Raw genomic sequence first — 22,361 nt, forward strand, 5'->3', positions numbered from 1 at the left:
GCCAATTTAACTAGAAGGCTATGAGAACAGTTTCTCAAATTCGAAGAGTTAGTTGAGGTGTTCATATATAGAGTATCAAATGATATATAATACACATCCAAGTAAAAGAAGTACCATCAGTGTAAAAAACACTCATGAGCGTTATTATCAAGCTCTAGCTCAAGTGCCAAATAATTCAACTGGAAAACTATTTCACAAGGCAACTTATTATAGGTATGTATAACTGCAGAAGAAGGACAATCAGTCCAGAAAATTTTCACCAAATCAATTTTTAAAAGGGGCGCTTTGTTCTGCACTCTGGTAGACCAATAAATAATTCTGTCTCTACATCCGATTTTTCGCTACTCCCTGTAGAAAGGCCTTCTCCTTGATCTTCTTCACCTGATGTTTGTTGCTTTTCAAGACCACCCCACTCAAAAAAAAAAAAAGGACAAGGCAATTAGCTTTCGAAAAGTGAATCATTTTTTGGTTCTTGATTGTCTGGAAAATATTTCATACCCATGAGAGAGAATTATTGATTTAAATTTTGGACGAAAGTCATTTTTCCTCGTAACTATCTTAACTCTTTAACTTTATATCATTGCTCCAACAACACTTATACACTATTATCAATCTTTAATCTGAAAGGTTCATCAAAAACTATCTGATTTGTTAATATTATTACCAATCATTAATAAATACTTTTCTTGAAAAATATTTTCACAATGATCCAACCAAACATTGCAAACATTTTTCAGAAAATATGTTCAAGAAATAACTCATTTTTTTAAGAAAACAATGGACACCCTCTTGCTAGTGTTTTCAAAAACATGACAAAATTTTCTACCATGTCAAGAACATTCTCTTATATGATACTGATACCCAAAGATGCAGCATAGACTAATAAAAGGAAAAATCATAGTACTATAACTAATCTTTGTGTGTTTAGAATGGACAGGACTCCAAACGCAAGGAAAGCAGGGGGAAAGGTAGTGTACTTTGATCAATACAATGGTTTTTAGTTTAGGGGTGGTAAAATTAGCCCATGAAAATATGACCCATTCAACCCGTCTAAGTTTGAATGGATCTATTTATTAACTCGCCGCATTTTGACCTGCCCAAATTCAGCCCAACCCCAGCCATTTTTCACCCTTAGTTTTTAGCTCTCCTCTCCTTTTTACTTTCAAATCTTTCATCTATAGTAATCTACGGTTGAGGCTGAGGGAAAGAAAAAGTACCTTCTCTAACAACATAACGTTTTCAGATGCAAGGTCTTTCACCTGGAATTTTAAGACAGAAAAGCATGATACAAACAAAATTAGTACTAAAACAAGTAACTATCATATATGCGTGAGGTTCCGCTTTATATTCAAGAAATTGCTCATGTTCATAGGAATTGTAGCCTGAAATAAATCAGTCAATATGTGGACTTACATTGTCTTTCAATCTCTCAATCTGTTCCCTATATACTTGCATCTGAATACAAACAAGAAAGGATTTGTCAAGTTATGGTATCATATATAGGAACAAATAGACCTTTAGGGCGTGATGTTTTTTTTTTAAGAAATAACCTTTCTTGCGCGGATGATGTTGACACTCCGTTCCAACTGATGCTCCATCCGTTGAAGTTCTTCAAGACTGCAAGATCCTAAACTTTCTCCCAAGAGCTTCCTGATGTAAATGGAATTTATATTCGAAGGATCACTTGAAACATACTGGAAAATATGTGTGTGATACGATACAAGCTGTGGCCGGACCCCGCGCATAGCGAGAGCTTAGTGCACCGGGCTGTCCTTTTTTATTTTTCTGAAGAATGCTTTGTGATGCTTGATTGGTGAGTAGAAAATACTTGAAGGGAAAACATATATATTAATATAAAACTATAGCAAATTGGGGAGTAATCGATTTGATTTAAAAAAAAATATATATATGATCCAGTAATCAATCTGGAATAACCCGTAGGCCCAATTCACTACAAGAGAACATGGAATTAGCTATAGAATTTGCCAGTGATCCCTGGCTAATCCGTCGCTAAATAACTCCTCGCTAATTAGATTTTCTTATAATCCGTCGCTAATCTGTAGCCAAATGCGATTAGCATGGGATTTTTGCTTTTAGCTACGAAATTTTGTCTATCGCTAATTCCTTGTTTTCGAGTAGTGATTATAGCATTCAAAACTCGGGGATAATGGATAGCTTTGCACCTTTACGACCCCTTCTCTACTTGAATATCAGGCTTAGTCCGCAAGATGCAAAGCAAGTCCCTCAACCTTTTTGCCACTTGAACTAAGACTCTTTTGATGAAACTTTTGAATACTAATGATTAACAAAAACGTATAAGTGTTAGTTGGAACAAATAATATGAACATAAAGTTAAGGTAGTTGCCCATTTGATGGAAAGTATATTCCTAGAAAAAACATGTGTGCTAATAGAACGCAAGATAATGACTTTCTTATGAAAAATATTTTTCCAGATTCCGATATATCAAACAAAAATAGCTTGTAGAGTAGGATTAATTAAACCTTTTAGATCAGAAAATTACAACCTTTTAGATCAGAAAATTACTTCCGATATATAGCTTGTAGAGTAGGATTAATTAAACCTTTTAGATCAGAAAATTACAACCTTTTAGATCAGAAAATTACTTCCGATATATCAAACAAAAATAGCTTGTAGAGTAGGATTAATTAAACCTTTTAGATGTTTCAAGAAGCTCAATCTTCTTCATCAGACTTGCTGTTTCATGCTTCAAATTCTGCAATGTTATGTGTAATTAGCTACAATGAGCCTCAAAATGTTTTGCAAGAATTCATTGCTTGTCAATTCACCGCACGAGGAGACATCAAATGACCAGACCTAACCTGCATGCTGTTTTGTTCCACAGCTGGCTTTTCGCCCTGATCATCTTTAGTATGCTTCTGATGACGCTCGATAATCTCCTGCATGCTGCATTTCTCCAAAGTAACACTAACGTAATCAGCTTCTTTTTACCTCTTTTTTTTCTCCTTCCTTTGAAAGAACACACAACACGAGCAAATAGTGGCAAACTCAAACATTTCTGAGGATATTCATTTTTTAAATACACTCAAAAGTCTTTGCTAATTTTGAATATGTTCAACTGTGTGACTGTGATACCATGTTGAAGTGTGTGAGATCTAGGGGTGTTCATGGTTCGGTTTGGGTCGGTTATTGGTTAAAACCATAACCAAACCAATTTAGTCGGTTTTTAAATGTCTAAAACCATAACCAAACCAAGTAAAATAATAACCACCGGTTTGGTTATTGTCGGTTTGGTTCGGTTTTTCAATTTATGACTAGCCGTGACAATTCAAATATTCTCTCTCTACATTCTTCAAATTTCTTATGAAGCTTTTTTTTCCTCACGGCCCACAAGGGCGAACTTTGCTGCATATTGAGGGAAAGACATGCTGATGGCAATGTAAAATGAAAAGAGATAGTAGGATTTTTACTTTTTACCCTTATGCTTACGACTTATTAGAGTTGGGCTTGGATTGTTGGACTTGGGCATATTCTTTTAAGACATGAGCCTTAAAAATAAGTAGACCAAAATTAAATTAATAATTAAAAGATATAAAATATCTTAAATTATTTATGAAAAGTTAATATTATACATATAAATAATTATAAATTTTATGTATATAATTATCGGTTTGGTTCGGTTATTTATTCGGTTATTTTTTACTATAACCATAACCAAACCAAATATTATCGGTTTTTCAAATTTAAAACCAAACCAAACCAAACCAAACCAAATGTCGATTTTTTTATTCGGTTTGGTTAAATTTTCGGTTTGGTTTTGGTTTTAACCAAAACTGTGAACAGCCCTAGTGAGATCTGCTCTAAAAGCTTAAGCATTTAGAGAGAGCATATTTTTATTTACTCAATTATGTATTCAACAAAGTATCCAACCAAGATCCTCGCATATATTCACACGTACCACATATGTATCCATAACTTGTATATAACATTAATGTATTCTTAAAACAACTCACCTAGTTGGTGTTATTGTATATTTATGTGAAGGTTGGAAGCATGTGGCCAAATAATGAAGGATAACCGGACGTAAAACATGTTGAAATGTGAACCTTGCATTGGAAAAAGAAAAAACTTTTTGATTTATGTGATACATGAATTAGTTAGTTCATGTATTCGGATATTAGTATAAGGATACATGTATGGTTGAATACATGTATCTGAGGAAAAAGAAGGATGAATAGAATTAAATGATGATACATGTACTAGATTAGGTACATGCTAGGATAGTTCTATAAATACCAAAATACTATAGTCATTTGACATGAGAGGAAAAAAATGTAATCCTAAATATAAGTTAAGTTGGTGGAAAAATATTTTCCCCACTTATCATCAAAGAGAATGATTGATTATGCAAGTCAAATTGAGTGGAACAAAAAAGAATCGTCTCACTTGTCTTCAAGAGAGAATTTGAATGATTGAGAGTTCTTCTCCTCCCTCGATTTTCCAACAAAACAATCACAAGCTTGTGCTTATGAAATCATTATATCTTTTATTTTTTTTTATTTTTTTTTCCCTTAGGCTTTTTTTTTTTTTTCCTTTTTCCTTATGTGGTGATGGGGATGGAATGGGGGAGGAAATGAAGGGAAAGTTCAATAAAAAAGAAAAATCAAAGTATCACCATGCTCCTGTTGAAGATTGTGATAAGCATAATTAGGAAATTGTTACAGCGTATATCGATCCTTGTTATGTGACGGCTTAGTTAGGTTGTCTAAATTTAAACTAAACACACCACCTCTTGAGAGTTGTATATAGCAGTTAGGACTCTTTTGATACTCTGCATCTAGTTATATAAATAGAGCACACAGTATACACATGAAATATATACAAAAGCGTTATTTATCTTCTCGCCTCTATATTGTGTATTTTTACAAGGTATCAAAGCTTTTGTAAATCTATGTGGCATATTTCTTTATATCAATGTCTTTAATTTGCACGTGTCATGATTTCTTTAAATCTTGTCCTACTTCTTGGGGGAAAAATCTATAATACATACTAGGCCGGTGGAGCTTAGGCTATTTGACCATTCAATTTTTATTTCCCAAATGTTGGTCAACACGAGCCAAGCATATTAACAGGGCTCCACATCTCACGTCATGCTAGAGCAAGTTTATCCATGTCTAGTTCAGTCGATACTACTCTTGATAAGGGATAAGTTTTGGCTATCTAGTCTAGGTTGCCTAGGACACCACATTCCTTATCTAATGTATACGTCTGGTGTGCATAAATATTGTCCAATGTAATTGTAAATGAGATATGAATTACCCCTTGTATACCCCTTTTGGAACGACTACGACCTATGTTGGCAGTGGTGTTGAAAGAACGATCAGACTAGTTATTTAGTTGGCTCAAATGGTCTATCTGGAGAAGGTGTAGGTGAAATGGTCATAGTGGATACATTGATAAATTCATGGTTTAAGAAAAGGCTATGGGGTTCAGGGCGTGCAGACACAGTTGTGATGATGTCGTTGAACTCACGGGATAAGCCCTAAAATATGTAAATATTTTGGTCGGCTAAATAAGGGTGGGGGGGCAATCGGCAACAGTTAACTTGTCTGCTATGAGTTTTGCTTTGTGAAAATATTGTTTCACTGTCAGGTCATGCATCTTGTTTCAAATTCTGAAGCTGCATATGGAGGTTAAGAGGTTAAGAATTCTAATGTCGGAAGGGGAAGAAGCTGAAGCTGCTAAGGCATTCCATACATCTTTTGTCTTATTCAATCCTAATATGATACTTGCTTAACTTAATTATAGAAAAATATCATTTTTTTTTTTGGAAATTTTTTTTTTTTTTTTTTTTTTTTTGAAAAAGAATGCTACATAAAATGAGGTAGAGGGTGTAATAATTTGGATGGAGGAGGAAAGCAAGACTTTTAGCTACCAATACGAGAAAAGACTACGAAGCAAGAGAAAGAGAAGACAAATAGAGAAGGAAAACAATTACTTGCATCCGGTGTATTCAATCGCATTTACTTAACTGCAAAAGTTAATTAACATTAAACAATTAAAATAATTTCGTACTAGTTTGGATTTTTTCTTATAGATATCCTTGCTCTTAATCAATGTTATTTTCTAATGTTTGGAATTTCATTTTCCACTTTTGCATATTTTCGAGGAATGATGTGTGTTATCATCATATTTACATTTAAATACAAAAGAATTCTTAACCTTCTCATATGATATCGAGTGTAAACTACATTTTACGGTTAAATAAAAGAATTATGTATAACGAAAGGCTCAAGGTATAAAAAATAGTTGTGCCTGCATAAGGTGTAGATACGGTTATTTTGCAGTAAGATCATCAAAGTAAATCTTTGTGCAAATATAGTTTTTTGAAAAAAAAAAAAAAAAAAAAAAGAACATGAGGAAGGAGAGACTCTTTAGGTTCAAATTTTGAAATTTGTTTTGCGTGTGTTTCATTCGTCTATTAGATGATTAAGTTAACCAGCAGAGCAAGAGAGCCAGATTAGCTAGGTACTACGGAGAGCCTCATGGTGGCTTTAGGCCACAGTTTTCTAGACGACCAGCCATGCCGTCATCATCGGCAGCTTACTCCACAGCCAGCGCACCGCCTCAATTCCAGAGGCCTAGGTTTGACCAATATGCTTATTATGGGCAAAGTTAGAATTCCAAGGCACCAAGTTTCCAGAAGCAAGGGAGTTCGAGCCAGATGAGGCCACCTCGATCGTATTGCAGCCAGTGCGGTAGAGAGAATACAGGGTCGTTCCGTGTGGGCACAAATGCGTGTTATTGGTGTGGAGTTCCTGACATATGTATGGAACTTCCTAGCACTTTCTCGGGGAGATAAAGGTGGTATGGCTCAGCCGACAAGGTCAGCCGCAATTTCGTCATCATCAATATGTCCTCCAGGGCGTGTTCCTCAGGCCCCAGCAGGTTGTAGCAGAGACAGGGGTAGCGCATCTAGAAAGGATGGTGGCCAGAACCACATGTATGCTTTAGTGGGCCAACATGACCCAGAGTCATCGCTTGATATGGTCACATGTATATTATCAGTCTCTTCATATGATGTTTCTGTGTTGATGGATCGAGGGTCTACTCTGTCATATGCTACTCCATTTGTTGCTGGAAATTTTGGGATAGTGCCAGAATTGTTAGGTAAGCCATTCGTCGTATCTACTCCGGTTGGTGAATTGATTATAGCTAGGAGGGTTTATCGAGATTGTACGGTTGCAGTTTGTAGCCGTCTGACCTTTGAAGATTTGATTGAATTGGAGATGGTTGATTTCGATATTATTATGGGTATGGATTGACTATCGACTTGTTATGCCACGCTCAATTGTCTGGCAAGAATCATATCGTTAGCTTACGATTTACCATTATAGGATTAGAGTATCCTACTTACAATGAATAGTGATGGCTTCTAAAGTATCGTTATGAGTTATAGATTGTTAGTTAACGTGAATCATATTAAGAATTTTGATTAACATTATCAGGGCCTAGATCGTTACATAAGCTAAGTCATATTAAGAGCTTTTAGACAATCGAAGATGGACTGTAAGTTCTATTTAAGATGAATCAGGTCAATGACTTTCAAGTGATTATTGATGGGTTATAGATTAATCATGTGGATAGATTATGGATTACCATTATTGGGTTATAGTCCCTTACCTAAGATGAATCATATTGATAGCTTCTGGGTCATTGTTAATGGGGTATAGATCTCTACTTAAGGTAAATCATATCGATAACTTCCAGAATTGTGTCACTAACCTTATGTGATCGTGAATGGAATATAGTTCCTATCTAAGATGAATCATGTCGTTGACTTCCAGAATTATTATCATTGGGATATAATACTTTACTTAAGATGAACCGTGTTGGAACAGATGTTCCAAACTTTCCCGGAAATAAGATCAGTCGAGCAATATCGTGAAGTGTCACAGATCTTATGTTCGTATAGAGGGTTTCTCTACTCGTATAGTCATTGAGGTTCCTTATGCATTATGTTTTGACAGTCGGGTCTCTTTATAAGTATCAAGTTTCCATAGCGCAATATAGAGTTCCTTGTATTTGTCGATGATGCGTATAATTAACGGTGATGACATATTTATGTGATTAAATTAATCACCTAATAGGCGATGAAAACACATGCAAAAAACTTCCAAAATTTGAACTGAAAGTGTCTAATTGAAACACTTTATTAAGAGTTGAGGTATTCAATTGAAACAGGGCTTTGTTCGAGTGTCTAAATAGAATATCCTGATAAGTTTAAGGGGCTAGCTATGTGTTAAGCCAAAAAATTTCTTGATTAATAACTTTCATATTTTCACGTGAATTCAGTAGCTTTTGCTCATATCCTCTATATATATAAAAAAAAATTCATTGAATATTTATAAAAATTTCATTGTAAATCCTATTATTAAATTGTATATTAATTTTAGGTTAATATAAGAACACATAAATTTCAAATCCAAAATCCACCTATGATCAAACACACTTGCCTAACATTATAGATCCAAGCTGTGTTCTGATGTACTTATTGCCACATTGGATGAATTGTGCAGTCAACCATATGTCATTTTTGGATATTTTTCTTAAATTTTGAGTCTCTCTATCATCAGAACTCTTGGCTCTGCCACCCTTGATATGCCCCTAGGCCCCAGCTGATGAAATGTCGAAAAGAGAAGATATTTGGAAGTGTGAACTACTTTTGGTTTTATCGTTTGTTCCCGTGTTTGTAGCCATGGAAGCATGACTTTTGAGGGATATCTTTACATTGTCAAAGTTGATTCTCTGCCATTATTTATGGATACTTCAGTAAGTGGGGTGTACATGGGCTGACTCACCCCAAAGTACATTCAAGACAAGAAAGGACATAAATTTAACTTATATCTACCAATAATTTAAAATACTTTTGTACTATTAGTACTCCCTCTGTCTCAATTTATGTGACACTTTTCGCTTTTCAAGATTGCATGAATTTTAAGCAATATTTTAAGATGTATTTTTTCCCCGAATTGATATGAGAAAAGTTGCAACTTATAGTACTTTTCATGTAATTTTCAAATATATAATTTTTAATGTTAAAATTTTGAGTTAATCTAATCCAATTTAGCTTCAAAATTTAGTCAAATTGACTCTTGAAAAGCAAAAAGTACCACATAAATTGGGCCGGAAGGGGTATATCATAATATCTTTGTAACATAGTCCATATAATATAAACTTCCCCCGGCTCAATTTATGCGAAAGTTTGATTGGATACAGAGTGTAAGAATAAAAGAAAGACGTTTGAAACTTGTGGTTTAAGACAAATCATAGATATTTGTGTGGTTATAAATCATTTCAGTAAGGGTAATTGGGAAGCTTAAGTTAAATTGTTACTAAATATCGAAATTCTTATCCTTTTTGGTATTGACTAAAAAGAAAAGAATATCACATAAATTAAAACGGATGAAGTATTATTTTTGAGATAACTAATCCACTTTTCAGGAACGGTTTCTGTGTAATCTTTTAGGTGAGTAGAGTCTTTTACAATGCCGTTGTGAAGAAGTGAAACTCAATTTTAATTTGTACATGCTGGCAACTGCTAGCGGATGCGAATCTATGATTTGAATATTATGAGTTTTAAATTGTAGGATAGCGACCTCAAGTGTTAGTAGCTTGATAGTAAATTTTGATTTTTGTACATATTTATTTTTTAACACGTATACACGTTCGGTCAAAGCTGTTATTGATTCTGTCGAATCTGTAACTTAAAGACTACATCCGCCTCTGAAAACTAGTATAAAGTACTTATTTACTGTCACTGTATTTTACTCTTATAGCATGTTATCTACCTTATTTTATGTAATTAAATATTTTTAATGACTTGATAGCATAAATATTCTGTTATACTATCGATAAATAAAAGTTAAACTCTTATCAATAGTAGTATATTGAGAAGGCACATAGTTTTTTTTTTTTTTTTTTTTTTTTGGTTACATAGTGATTTGGGATCTGCAACGATGTAGATTGAAAGCCGTACAAATATATCTGCCCAAAAGATTCTCAAGGTGTGTTATAAGGATACAACCTAAGAGTATGGCCTTTCCGAAGGAACATACTAACTTGACAACTGGCTCTCATACACTTGGCTTTCAAGTTTGAAATTCACAGACACCTCTCTAGTAGTACTACCCCTTTAAACAAGTAGTGAGACAGTATTCTTTTTCACTTTCTCACCCTCTATTTTATTTAACTTTGTCAGTAATTTACAGTACTTAATCAATTTTATGGGAAAGAAGGACATTGATGACCAGACTTGTTAACCCTAAGAGAGAAATGTTTAAACTTTAAACAACACATAAGATGAGGGTCTCATCACGAGGCATATTTTCCACTGTCAACCCTTCCTTTTAGTTTTGGCTGACCAAGGAAATGCTGTTAATAGCTAAAATGCAAAGTCGGATTCAAGATTCGAAATTTATAGATTTTGAATTCTAACTCTTTGAAGCTATTGGGTTCTAAATTTATAATTATGCATATTGAATAAAAAAATTAAGACAAATACAACGTTTGAATCTAAGTTACTTGATTCTGTGAAACTCATACTGAAAACGGTACATCCGCCCCTCCGAATGTGCATCATTACAAAATGAAGTGTTATTCAGAGGGACTTTGGTGATCCGAAATATCACCTTTCCTGATTATCCCAACAAAAGAAGTTTCTAATTTGTCTTCGTCAATTGCTTCTGATGCAAACATAGGAGGAATTACAAATTATACAAAATTATTTAGCTGCATATTTTTGGTGCCTTTCTTAGCTAATAGATCCGCTACTTGATTTTGTTCCCTATAGCTAAATTGAATGTAACAAACCAGATATCACTTGCTGAAAATTAAAACAATTGAAGTATACCCTAGGGTTATCTTACGGTGAGAACTATCTTGAAAGATTGGGACTTGTGATATCTGATACTTCACCATATTTGGATGATAAAATGCACAGATTGAATTTCTGTAAAGTACTTTACTCTTAATTATTGTTTCCGGTAACTTAATTAATTAATGGTGTAAAAATATTATCCGCCCTCAACTGTACAGAAGTTAAACTCTTCACAAATGATAGGAGTAGTACTGCTTCATTTAGTGAGACATGATAGAATGAAAGTCCAGTCATAATAGATAGTGTTCATTTATAAGCGTTTTTTAAGTCACCAAAAGAACTTAAAACTACATATCTATAAAAACCCAAATTAATCATTTACGTAGTGAAGTTGGTACATAGTGAAGTTGGGCTTGATTTTCCAGGTAACTAAAGGATGAGATCTGATATGAACAGAAACAAAATCATAGTTTCAGGAGTACTATATCTAGCTAGCTCATAGAAAGTATGAACAAAAACCAACTATATATAATCCCCTAAACATAAACTATAGTCTAAACAAACTCAATCAAAAACAATAAAAACATAAATAAAAAAATGTAATTACCTTGAGCTGGAGAATTCATAAAGCTTGGCTCTAGGAGAGAAAATAATCAATCCAACCTCAGCATCACAAAGAACTGAAAGCTCAAAGGCTTTCTTTAACAACCCATTTCTCCTCTTAGAGAAAGTAACTTGCCTGCTTGTCGTGTTTTCTATACGTCTCATCTGAGTTTTCCCTCTCACCATTACTATATATCTGAAATCAAAAAGATGAACAAGACAAAATTGCTTGTCAAATTGTGCCAATATATCTCAAGAGAAGAAGTAATAAAGGGTAGTAAGAATTTTATAGAGAAAGGCAAGGGGTATAATTAGTGCAGATGGTGGAGGAAGAATGAGTACTTACAAAATTGGCAAAAACCCCAAAGAATCTTTTGCTAAAAAGATGAAAGTCTGATGAATAAATGTGTATTTTTTCAGAGAGAGAAAGAGAGAGGGTGGGGAGAACAACTCAGAAGAACCCCAAAAAGGTAAACTGAGGTGGGTGACAATTTTGATTTATTTTCAACACATATTATGTCCTGTGTACCGGACGTGTATAAATTTGTTAAGCCGTTACATTAAGTTAACTTATAATAAACAATCAACAAGGCTGTGGTGGAATAGATGAAATCATTTTCACCCTTAATCATACGTTTCATGTTTGAGCTTTGATATGAACATATCCTATTAGGGTGTGCTTTTCCATTAAATGAGTGTTACGCGCTGCGAATCCGGATTAGTAGGGCCCAATACGGGTACTAGACAGTGAGTGAGAAAAAAAACTTACAATAACACAATTATAGCCTAAAATTAGAATAATAGTCTATTCTACGGAGTATAATATATGGTTGAGTTGAGGGGATATTGCTGTTAGTGTATACTATAAGGGGTCGTTTGGTGCATGGTATAAGGCGGATATCCCAGCCAGTGGCAAGGCCAGACTATGCCGAGGGTGTTCATCCGAACCCCCTCAGCGAAAAAAAACACTATTTTTATAAGATTAAAATTATTTTTTATGTATATATAATAGATATTGAACCCCCTTAGGCTTCTTCGTATGTTTACTTTTTTATATTTTGAACCCCTCGGCGGAAATCTTGGCTCCGCCACTGATCCCAGCACTAATTTTTTATACCATATTTGGTAGAAGGTATAAATTTATCCTGGGATAAATTTATACCTTGTACCAAACAAAGTATAAAATGCATCCCATGGTATAAGCTGGGATATACCTTCTTATACAACTTATCCTGGGGCTATTTTATATCATCTTCTAGATGGTATAAAATAATCCCAAGATATGAGATAAATTAGTTCCGAAATTATAATCCCGAAATAATTTTGGCCATGCACCAAACGACCACTAACTTAAATTATCTTAGGATGTATCATGAAAAGAAAGCAAGGGCAATGTCAAGTGCTTCACTTTCTTTCCTCATTCATGTACACATTCTTATATTCTCTTTTTTCTCCTAAGTTAAGCTCTTTCAGGTTGCAGCTCTAGACCCCACAGTCCACCATGAAAAAGGAAAACAATAGAAAGAAATAAAAAAAGAGTATATAATTATGCAGTGGAAAGTGGAAACCCACGACCTCATCCATTGCTAATTTTGGTAAACCTAGAAAGCTACCTAAAATAGAAAATCAGATATAAATGGAAAACAAAGCAGATATAAACTCTGGGAAATATTGAAATACTCCCTCCGGATCAAAAAGTATGTCCACTTAACTTTTTTTCTTGAGTCAAAAAGAATATACACTTATCAAATTAAGAAAGAATTACCTTTATTTTTTCAAATTTGCTCCTATTAAATATTATGTGATCAAATTCTAATACATATATAATTAGGAATAATTTAGCCAAATTATCTATTTTTATTTAAGAATTTAATAGTATTTTTTTAAACAGTGTGCAAATAGATAAGTGAAAACTCTTTTTTATTCTGAGGAAGTAGTACAGTAGAATATTAAATTGAAAAGAAACGCTATTGTGGTGACTCCACCAAGAATAACAGTGGAGTAATAATTCTTCATTATTATAAGGATGTCCGTACAATGTTTGGAACACGTCAATGAGTACGTCCCAATGATAACTCGAAAACACATTGCTTCTGTGACCATCTTTTCTTTTTGGTTAATTTAGCTGCTTTTGTGATCTAAAATTTCAGACTCTTTTGACCAAAGAAAAAAAAAATCAGACCCTTTTTCCTTCATTTAAGCTGCACCATAGGTGTATGGGCTAGTGTGAAAATAAAGTCTTATATTGATAGCTTAAAATATAAGGTATAGAGATATTTTAATGGTGTGAGGTATTTTGAAAAAATCATGCGGGCTACTTGGAACTTTAGTTCGAGATGAAGGGGGTGTGCTAACAGAGTCCCACATTACAACAACAACATACCCAGTGAATCCCACAGAGTAGGATCTGGGGAGGGTAGAGTGTACGCAGACCTTACCCCTACCTTGGGAGGTAGGGAGGTTGTTTCTGGTAGACCCTCGGCACAAGGACAAGCAGTTCAAAGCAATATAAAACACATAATAAACACTGTAAAAAGCATGAAAAAAGCTAGCTGAAAAACAAAGAAGCAGTAACTACTGCAAAATAGTATGATAATCAAAGTACAAGAAACACTAGATAGTAGCAGAAATCAAAGGACAAAAAACTATAAGAATACTACTATGACTAAGTAGGACAACGTTCAACCACCTGCTAGCCTTCTACCCTAATCTGTGTCCTCTCTATAATCTCTTATCTAAGGTCATGTCCTCAGTAAGATGGAACTGCGCCATATCCTGTCTAATCACCTCTCCCCAATAATTCTTCGGCCTACCTCTGCCTCTCATAAAATCATCCATAGCCAACCTCTTACACCTCCGCACGGGGGCATTCGTGCATCTCCTCTGCACATGCCTGAACTATCTTAGCCTCGATTCTCGCATCTTATCCTCTACCGGGACCACTCCCACCTTGTCCTGGATATCCTTATTTCTAATCCTATCTCTCCTAGTATGTCCACACATCCATCGCAGCATCCTCATCTCCGCAACCTTCATCTTCTGAACGTGAGAGTTCTTGAGTGGCCAACACTCCACCCCATACAATATAATTGGTCTAACCGCCACTCTGTAAAACTTGCCTTTTAAGTTTTGGTGGCACCTTTTTATCACACAAGACTCCAAATGTGAGCCTCCATTTTATCCAGCCTGCACCAATACGGTGTGTGACATCCTCGTCAATCTCACCATTTCCTTGGATGATAGACCCAAGATACTTGAAACTTCCTTTCCTTTGGATGACCTGAGTCTCAAGCCTCACTTTGATGCCAGCGTCATGCGATACGTTACTGAACTTGCACTTCAAGTATTCTTTCTTGGTCCTACTCAACCTGAACCCATTAGACTCTGGAGTCTGTCTCCAAACCTCCAGCTTAGCGTTAACTCCGCTGCGAGTTTCGTCAATCAGAACTATATCATCCGCGAATAACATATACCATGGCACCTCAACTTGGATTTGTCGAGTCAGTCCATCCATCACCAAGGCAACTAGAAATGGGCTAAGAGTTGATCGCTGGTGCAATCCCACTACTGGGAAGTGCTCCGAGTCTCTTCCCACTGTCTTTATCCTGGTCTTGGATCCATCATACATCTCTTTGATCGCCCGAGTGTATGCCGTAGAGACCCATCCAGCCTCTAGGCATCTCCAAAGAACCTCCCTTGGAAGTTTGTCGTATGCCTTTTCAAGGTCGATGGATACCATATGTAGGTCCCTCTTTCTCTCCCTATCTTTTGCTCCACCAATCTTCTTACCAGATGAATGACTTCAGTAGTTGAACACCCCGGCATGAAGCCGAACTGAATCACTACTAAAAACAAGCTATTTACCTACGCGGGTTACCGAGGGACAAATTAAATGTCACTATTCCGAGGTACTTTGCCACGGCGTCCCTCGGAAAAGTCAAATATTTTAATTTTTAATTATTTTTTAAAGATCCCGAGGGACATCCCTCGGTAAATTATTTGACTTTTTTAAAGTCAACATTTAATTGACTATACCGAGGGACTCTATCGGTACATAATAAAAAACAAATTAAAATTTCCGAGAGAGACCCTCGGTAATATAAATATAAATATTTTGAATTTCTTTTTTCCTGTACCGAGGGACACCATCAGTATGTTAATAAAAAATAAATGAAAATTAGATAAAATATACCGAGGGAGTCTCTCAATAGAGTAGATATAATTATTTTGAGTTTTCTTTTTGAAATTACCGAGGGACGTCTCTTGGTAAATTAAATATGTAAAATTGAGTATTTAATAAATAATTATTTTATATTTTTTAAATAAAAAATAGCGATGGTGTCAATTGGTAAGTCCCTCGGTAATTGTTTAAAGTTTTTTTTTTTTCTTTTTTCAGTTATATTACATTTCTAGACTTATCATAAGAAAATTAAGTAGTACCACTTATTTATTGTACCGAGTAAAAGTGTATAGTGATAGCACTCTAAAGAATGTTATAAGTGATAAGTTTAAAAAGTGATAGTATAAATAGAAGTGTTCTTATTGGCATCCTTAATAAAAGTTAATGATTGTTTAGCTTATAAATTGACAATGGTTAAAGTGCGTTGTATTAGAAGTATTGTTTAGTAATGTTAGTGATTGATAAGTCTATTATATAATAATTCTAGTAAGTAGAAGTATATTAGTGGTATTCTTAAGTAATACTGATTGATTAACTTATAAATCGATAATTACACTAAGTAGTATATGTATAGTGCATGAGTGGTATCTTTAAGAAATATTATTGATTGATTAGCGTATACGTCAATAATTACGACGTGAAATTGTATTTGTGATATTAATCTATTATGTTACAACTACTTAATGAGTCCGAATGATTATTAAAGATCTCGTAACAAAGTCTTTATATCATTAAAATGTCGATTAAAAAAATTCTACAAAGATGGCAGCTCATCGTTTCCTCCATTTAATTATCGCTACCATTACGACATCTCCCATCATTATCAATTATTGTCGGCAAAAGCGCTTGGGACCCCCCTGAACTTGCAACTTTTTATATAGTGCACACCTAAACTATGCGGAGGATTAAAAACCCCCCTGAACTTGCAACTTTATGCGTCGCGTTCCCCTTAAGTGTCCACACCCCTTAGCCGTGTAAACACGCGCTGTACACGGTGTAAAAAATGCTGATGTGGTTGTCCACGTAGATATCCACGTAGATAATTACAACCCGACCCAAGTTACCCATTTATTTTAACTTTAAACTAAACATTGGGATTTAAACCTCTTTTATCGTCAAAATTTCAACCCTCACCGATGGTTTGTCTCCTTCATATGTTCTCTAAAAGCACGTTTCATTGTACGCCTTCCATTACATTTGTTCTTTAGGAAGTATAGGGGAGTGAGTAGATTCATTTCTCCTCCACCAATGAGCTAATCTAATAAATAATTAACTTTCGTAGAAGGAGCCCAAACAATAAGCATTCAAGGATATCGGCTAACTCCCGCATTTTCATATTTTCTTTTGTTATTTCCTCTATCGGTGATGCTTTCCTTTCCAAAATACTCAACTCTCTTGAACCGAAAATCACCACACGGATCAATGTATTAAGTTTTCCTAATACTAATAACCGGACAATACAAAGCAATATAAGAAACGATATGAGAACAGACGAGGCATAACTAAACATAACTAAAAGTACGCCCCTCCGGCGGACTTTTAGTTAAACACAACTAAAAGTCCGCCGGATAAGATAACTAAACATAACTAAAAGTCGTTTCTCCGGCGACTTTTAGTTAAACACAACTAAAAGTCTCGGACCGGACCCGCATAACTAAACATAACTAAAAGTCGCCCCTCCGGCGGACTTTTAGTTAAACACAACTAAAAGTCTGCCGGATCCGCATAACTAAATATAACTAAAAGTCTGCCCCTCCAAAGATATTCGGCTTGCATTTCTAAGAAAGTATGCCTCGGATCGAGCTTGCATTTTAATATTCTTATGCGGTATATTGTTCCAACTCACATGCTTAATCTCGTTTACAAATTAACAACAATTAACATAAGTATGAATTGACTTGAGACAAGCAACCCAAGCGATATGTCCAACTTAACGGAATATAGAGTACTAGATTTTTTCGAATCGAGCTATTAAATTTAAAGTAACCATAAAACTTTGCGTCCATGACGGTGAGTTTGTGGTAATTAAGTTATATCCCAAAGAAATTAACAAATCAATATTCGCGATTCGTGTGGATCCTCGTATATATACTTCAAAACCTAACAATAAATTGTTCGAATTAAGCGAATAGTAGTTAGTATCTCACGTTAATGACAATGGGTTCGTGCCTCGTGTTGTTTAACAATTAACATACTCGCTATACAATGCAACCCATAATTAGTCTAGTATTATAAATCATTGGTTCAAAGATTAATGGAAAGGAAGAAAATTGATGGCAAGAGAAGAAATTTAATGGAGGAATTCTTGAAATTTCTAATATATGGTGGAGGAGAAGGGGTTGTGGTGTATAAATAGGAAGAGAATAGAGAGAGAGACGTTGGGGAAGGAAAATATTAAAGGAAAATGGTTATTTTAAGTTTTTAACCGTTGGGGGGGTCCGATGTGGACAAAAAATGACCCCTCACGCGCCAATGAACATTTGAAGTCACCTTCGTGCCATGTGGACACTTAAGGGGGACGCGACGCATAAAGTTGCAAGTTCAGGGGGGTTTTTAATCCTCCGCATAGTTTAGCTGTGCACTGTATAAAAAGTTGCAAGTTCAGGGGGGTCCCAAGCGCTTTTGCCATTATTGTCACTGCCTACCATTATTAACTGTCACTACTCACAACCACTGCCATTATCAATTACTATAATCAACGTACAATGCCACTAGTCACTATTTATAATCATCACCACCAACCACCATTTTTACAACACACCATCGTTCATGACTACCTGCAATCACCACAATCACCACTATATATCGTCTATCACCGTCATCCTTCACCACTATGTATAGTCAATCACCGTCGTCATTTACCAACATTATTAGCTATCACTATCAATCACCACCACCAACTACTACCAGCATTCATTACTACTAGCTACTACCTACAATACCAGCATTAGCCGACACCATCTTGCTTGACACCTACAAGACCACCTCTAGTATTGCCACCACACCTACCTTCATATAATATTTTAAAAAATATTTTATTGATAACATATTGAATTCATTTTGTATTGTATTAAATTTCATACTAATTTTTTTAAAATAAAGACATATTTTACACATTCGGATATTGTAAAAAAACCGTCTTAACTCTTAATAATGTAGTATTCGACCTTAACACAATATCTTAGTATTCATATGTGGATTTAGATATTCAGACATGTAATTCTTAATGCATATCTTAAATATTAAGAGATGCGTTTAGATTTGTTTGGAGATAATTTGGTTTGGCATTCCCAAACAAAATTTTATTTTCACTCTTTTATAATAAATTCATCTTTTATTAAAACAATCTCAATTTTGTCTTCACAAATATATAATATATCTTTTGTTAAGTTAAAATTTTATTCAACTGGTGATTCGATCTAAAATAGGCTAATTTGAGTTATCAATTTTTTTAAAGTAAATTGTTTTGCAAGTTTTCTACAAAATTTGATGGTTATTATCTAAATTTAATATTTTTATTTACTTATTATCTCAAAGATTATAAATAGTTTAATACCCCCTCCGTTTCAATTTATGTGAACTTATTTTTTTATTAGTCCGTGCCAAAAAGAATGATCTCTTTGTATAATTGGAAACAATTTACCTTTATGCAATGATTTATAGCCACACAAAATATATGTGACTCATTTAACATCACAAGTTTAAAAGCTTTCTCTAGTTTTTAAAATTTCATACAAAGTCAAATGGGTTTACATAAATTGAAACGGAGATAGTATATACATCCCATTATCCATCCCCATTTGTGTTAAAAAAAAAATTAAAAAACTAAGGCTAGAATAAAAGAAACTTAGGCGCTAGAACATAAGTAGAGCTGAAAAAAGTTGGGGAAAAAAAATAATCGGGAAACTTAGGCGCCATTTATTTTAGCCAAAAGAAAAATGGAGCACTTTAACGTAGCCAAATGGAATGGTCATTCATTCGGAGGACAGAGAATAAGGACTACGACTACGAACAGAGAATAAGAATAAGAATCACAGGCAAAATTCTTATCTTATGTGCTGCTCTCTTCTCAACGGCGCCACTTCAATCACCAACAGAGGAAAGCTAAGAGACATGAATTAGTTTGAGAGCACAGGGCAGAAGATACCCAATTTGTGGAGACAAAGTTAGGGTTTTTTCTATATTCTTGAAGAGGTAAGGTTTATTATTTGAAGTCATTAATAACTGCAATTATTTTGAAGGAATTTGAAGTATTCTTAGCTCAAAATTTGTCATCTTTCTAGATTTTAATAGGAAGAATCTTGATTGCATCCGTTGCTTAAATTTCCTCTTTTTTTTGTGCAAACATATAATTTTTAAAAATTTTTGGCTTATTCTAAATTAATTCTTATTTGGGGTTTTTTTGTGTGTGTATTTTCAGGTTTGCTGGATCTTTTTTTTTTTTTTTTTTTTTTTTTGCTCAGCTTTAAATTGCCATAGGGTTTAGTTTTCATTCTAGAAGGTCCAAATAGAGGGAAAAGAATAGCAAGGATTCATATTATTTATCGGACTAGTTTTGATTGAAGCACAGTTGTTGTTTGTGTAATGTGGTATTTAGAAGCTTTTCTATGAGATCTTCCCCCAAGCCCTTTGTTTTTAATTTGAAAGAATAAGATCAATTTCCTCTTTGAAATTCTAAAGAACAACTTATTTTTAAACAAAATGAAAAGCCTAAAACACTATTTATTTTGAAACGGAAGGATCATCTATTTTGAAAACAAGTATGTCAACTCTTCATCGTGTAATCTTTTAAATATTAACTATGCATGAAATTGTACATCGAATTTGGTTTATTTACTAGATCACTAAAGCTGTGTACTAGATGTAGAATTACTCTGTGCATCTTAAACTATTCATGTGGATTGTTATTTGTACATGTAGATGGACAATGAACATCGTAGATGGATGTATGATAGGGTGTTACCTAATCGACGGGGGTTGAGGGATGAATTTAAGCAAGGCGTTGAGGGGTTTATTAATCAGGCAAATTTATTTTGTCAAAAGGATGGGACAATTAGGTGTCCTTGTGCAGATTGCAATTGTATAAAGTGGTTAAAACCCGAGGATGTTAGGGCTGATCTTTGTAGTAAGGGTTTTATGGACGACTATTATGTTTGGACTAGTCATGGAGAAATTGAGGGTAGTGCCAGTAATATTGGCAATCATAGCGTTGTTGGTGAAAGTAGTCAAGATCCTAGATTGCATGAAATGGTTATTGATGCTCTTGGGATGTACAATGAGGGTAACAACCAACAACCTGTTGATCAACCTCCCAATGAAGAGGCACAATGTTTTTATGCACAATTAGAGTCTGCTAGTCGTCCATTTTGCGAAGGGAGTGTGCTAAACATGCTCTTTTCTCGGGGAGAGGGGAAAGGAACTGTTATATACCAGACTGGAATGCTGGTGGTTTTCTAGCGTTGATTTGAACTGTACGTTCGGTTCATTTTAGTTCCAATTTTCTAAGTTCTAATTTTAATTTGTTTACGACAGCATCATTGCTTGGCCATAAGTATAGTGTACTTCGCTAGAGCAAAACCGGCGGTATGTCCTCATCCCTTTTTTTTCGTCGTCGAAATCTTTGGTGTTTGGTTCTTTTTCTCTCATTCTCTTAATGTGTGAGTTCTATTTGGTAGCGAAAATCGTAAAAACAATTGAAGGCACTACCGCCGGCATCATAACTTCCGTCCCGGCCGCATGGTCATTTCTACTTCCACTTCTAGCAACAATGGATACATCTCGGATACAGTCTCTCTCTCTCTCTCTCTCTCTCTCTCTCTCTCGACACCTTAAACGAACACACATTTCACTTCCCGCTTCCCGACCCCCGCCCACATGCGCAAAAGTCTTATCATCCTAGATCCACAATATTTAAAAATGGACCCATTAGTTACATACTACACATGTGAACATGTGGAATGAAATCATATGCTTTTACTTCCATACAAATTGCATACTTTGACTATTATTTTAACTGATGCAGTATCTCTTGAAATCCCTTTTGTTTTATTTTCGCCAGCTAGCGATCCTGATTAGTTTGGAACCAAATCCTCGAATCAATCAAACATTTGAACAACATGAAACTGGGGCCAAAAAGAAATAGAGTTAAGACAGCGTTTGACAATGTTTTCTGATTGATTTTGGTGCTGTTGATGCAACGTTGCAGAACTGGCTGTCACTTCTTGTGGCTGTGACAATTACTGGTCTGTTGGAGGCCTATACAGCCCAATTCGATAATGCCTTCATACCTCTAGTGTTCTACTGTCATACCCTATTTTAACCGGGGTCAAAATAGTTTACAACATCCGGGTAATTCCGGGGTTAAATAAAGTTAAGGAGTCGCCACCTAATTATTTACGGTGAATTAGGACACCTAAAGTTTATTAAAGTAGTTATTTAAAGTTAGTTTTGTTAAAGGTCTGCGAAACTTAAGATTCTAGGTAAGGGTTCAATTAGTCTAAAGGGAAGGTATTAGGCACCCTTTAAGACCCATTAACAATGGTTAACCGGCCGGACTTATGATTAGTTAGGCTAAGTATGAATATAGTGTTTTAAATATTTAAGAAAATATCTTTAAAGTATTGCTAAAGTTATAAATAAAAGCGAGAATATTGTTTAAAGTAAAAAACTCGGTAGAAAAGTAGTGATTGCATAAAAGGTTGGTTAAAAATAAACTAAAA

General features: G+C 34.7%; 2 protein-coding genes across 4 annotated transcripts; both read right to left on the bottom strand.

Moving 5' to 3' along the window:
* Positions 1 to 19: 19 nt before the first annotated feature.
* LOC132053569 (MADS-box protein SOC1-like) lies at positions 20 to 11,952 on the bottom strand. Of its 3 annotated transcripts, none has more exons than XM_059445657.1 (8): positions 11,809 to 11,952; positions 11,467 to 11,658; positions 2,842 to 2,926; positions 2,674 to 2,735; positions 1,551 to 1,650; positions 1,414 to 1,455; positions 1,218 to 1,259; positions 20 to 381 (listed from the first exon to the last, which is right to left on the bottom strand). In XM_059445657.1, the coding sequence occupies exons 2-8, from the start codon at positions 11,646 to 11,648 to the stop codon at positions 325 to 327; spliced, it is 570 nt and encodes a 189-aa protein (XP_059301640.1). In that variant the 5' UTR covers positions 11,649 to 11,658; positions 11,809 to 11,952; the 3' UTR covers positions 20 to 324. The 3 variants fall into 3 exon arrangements, with proteins under 3 accessions (XP_059301640.1, XP_059301639.1, XP_059301638.1); XM_059445656.1 differs by having other exon boundaries at positions 20 to 394; XM_059445655.1 differs by having other exon boundaries at positions 20 to 412.
* Positions 11,953 to 14,556: 2,604 nt separating this feature from the next.
* On the bottom strand, positions 14,557 to 15,201 carry LOC132054223 (uncharacterized). The gene has a single exon (XM_059446269.1). The coding sequence runs from the start codon at positions 15,199 to 15,201 to the stop codon at positions 14,557 to 14,559; it is 645 nt and encodes a 214-aa protein (XP_059302252.1).
* Between the last annotated feature and the right edge of the window lie 7,160 nt (positions 15,202 to 22,361).

Source organism: Lycium ferocissimum, chromosome 4 (genome assembly GCF_029784015.1).
Source record: "Lycium ferocissimum isolate CSIRO_LF1 chromosome 4, AGI_CSIRO_Lferr_CH_V1, whole genome shotgun sequence".
Lineage (NCBI taxonomy): Eukaryota > Viridiplantae > Streptophyta > Magnoliopsida > Solanales > Solanaceae > Lycium > Lycium ferocissimum.

Coding starts and splice junctions, on each gene's coding strand:
- LOC132053569 (XM_059445655.1), bottom strand. CDS start 11,648: ATGGTGAGAGGGAAAACTCAGATGAGACGTATAGAAAACACGACAAGC. Junction 2,736..2,841: donor TGGAACAAAACAGCATGCAG/GTTAGGTCTGGT, acceptor ATAACATTGCAG/AATTTGAAGCATGAAACAGC. Junction 1,456..1,550: donor ACATCATCCGCGCAAGAAAG/GTTATTTCTTAA, acceptor GTTTGTATTCAG/ATGCAAGTATATAGGGAACA.
- LOC132054223 (XM_059446269.1), bottom strand. CDS start 15,201: ATGGTATCCATCGACCTTGAAAAGGCATACGACAAACTTCCAAGGGAG.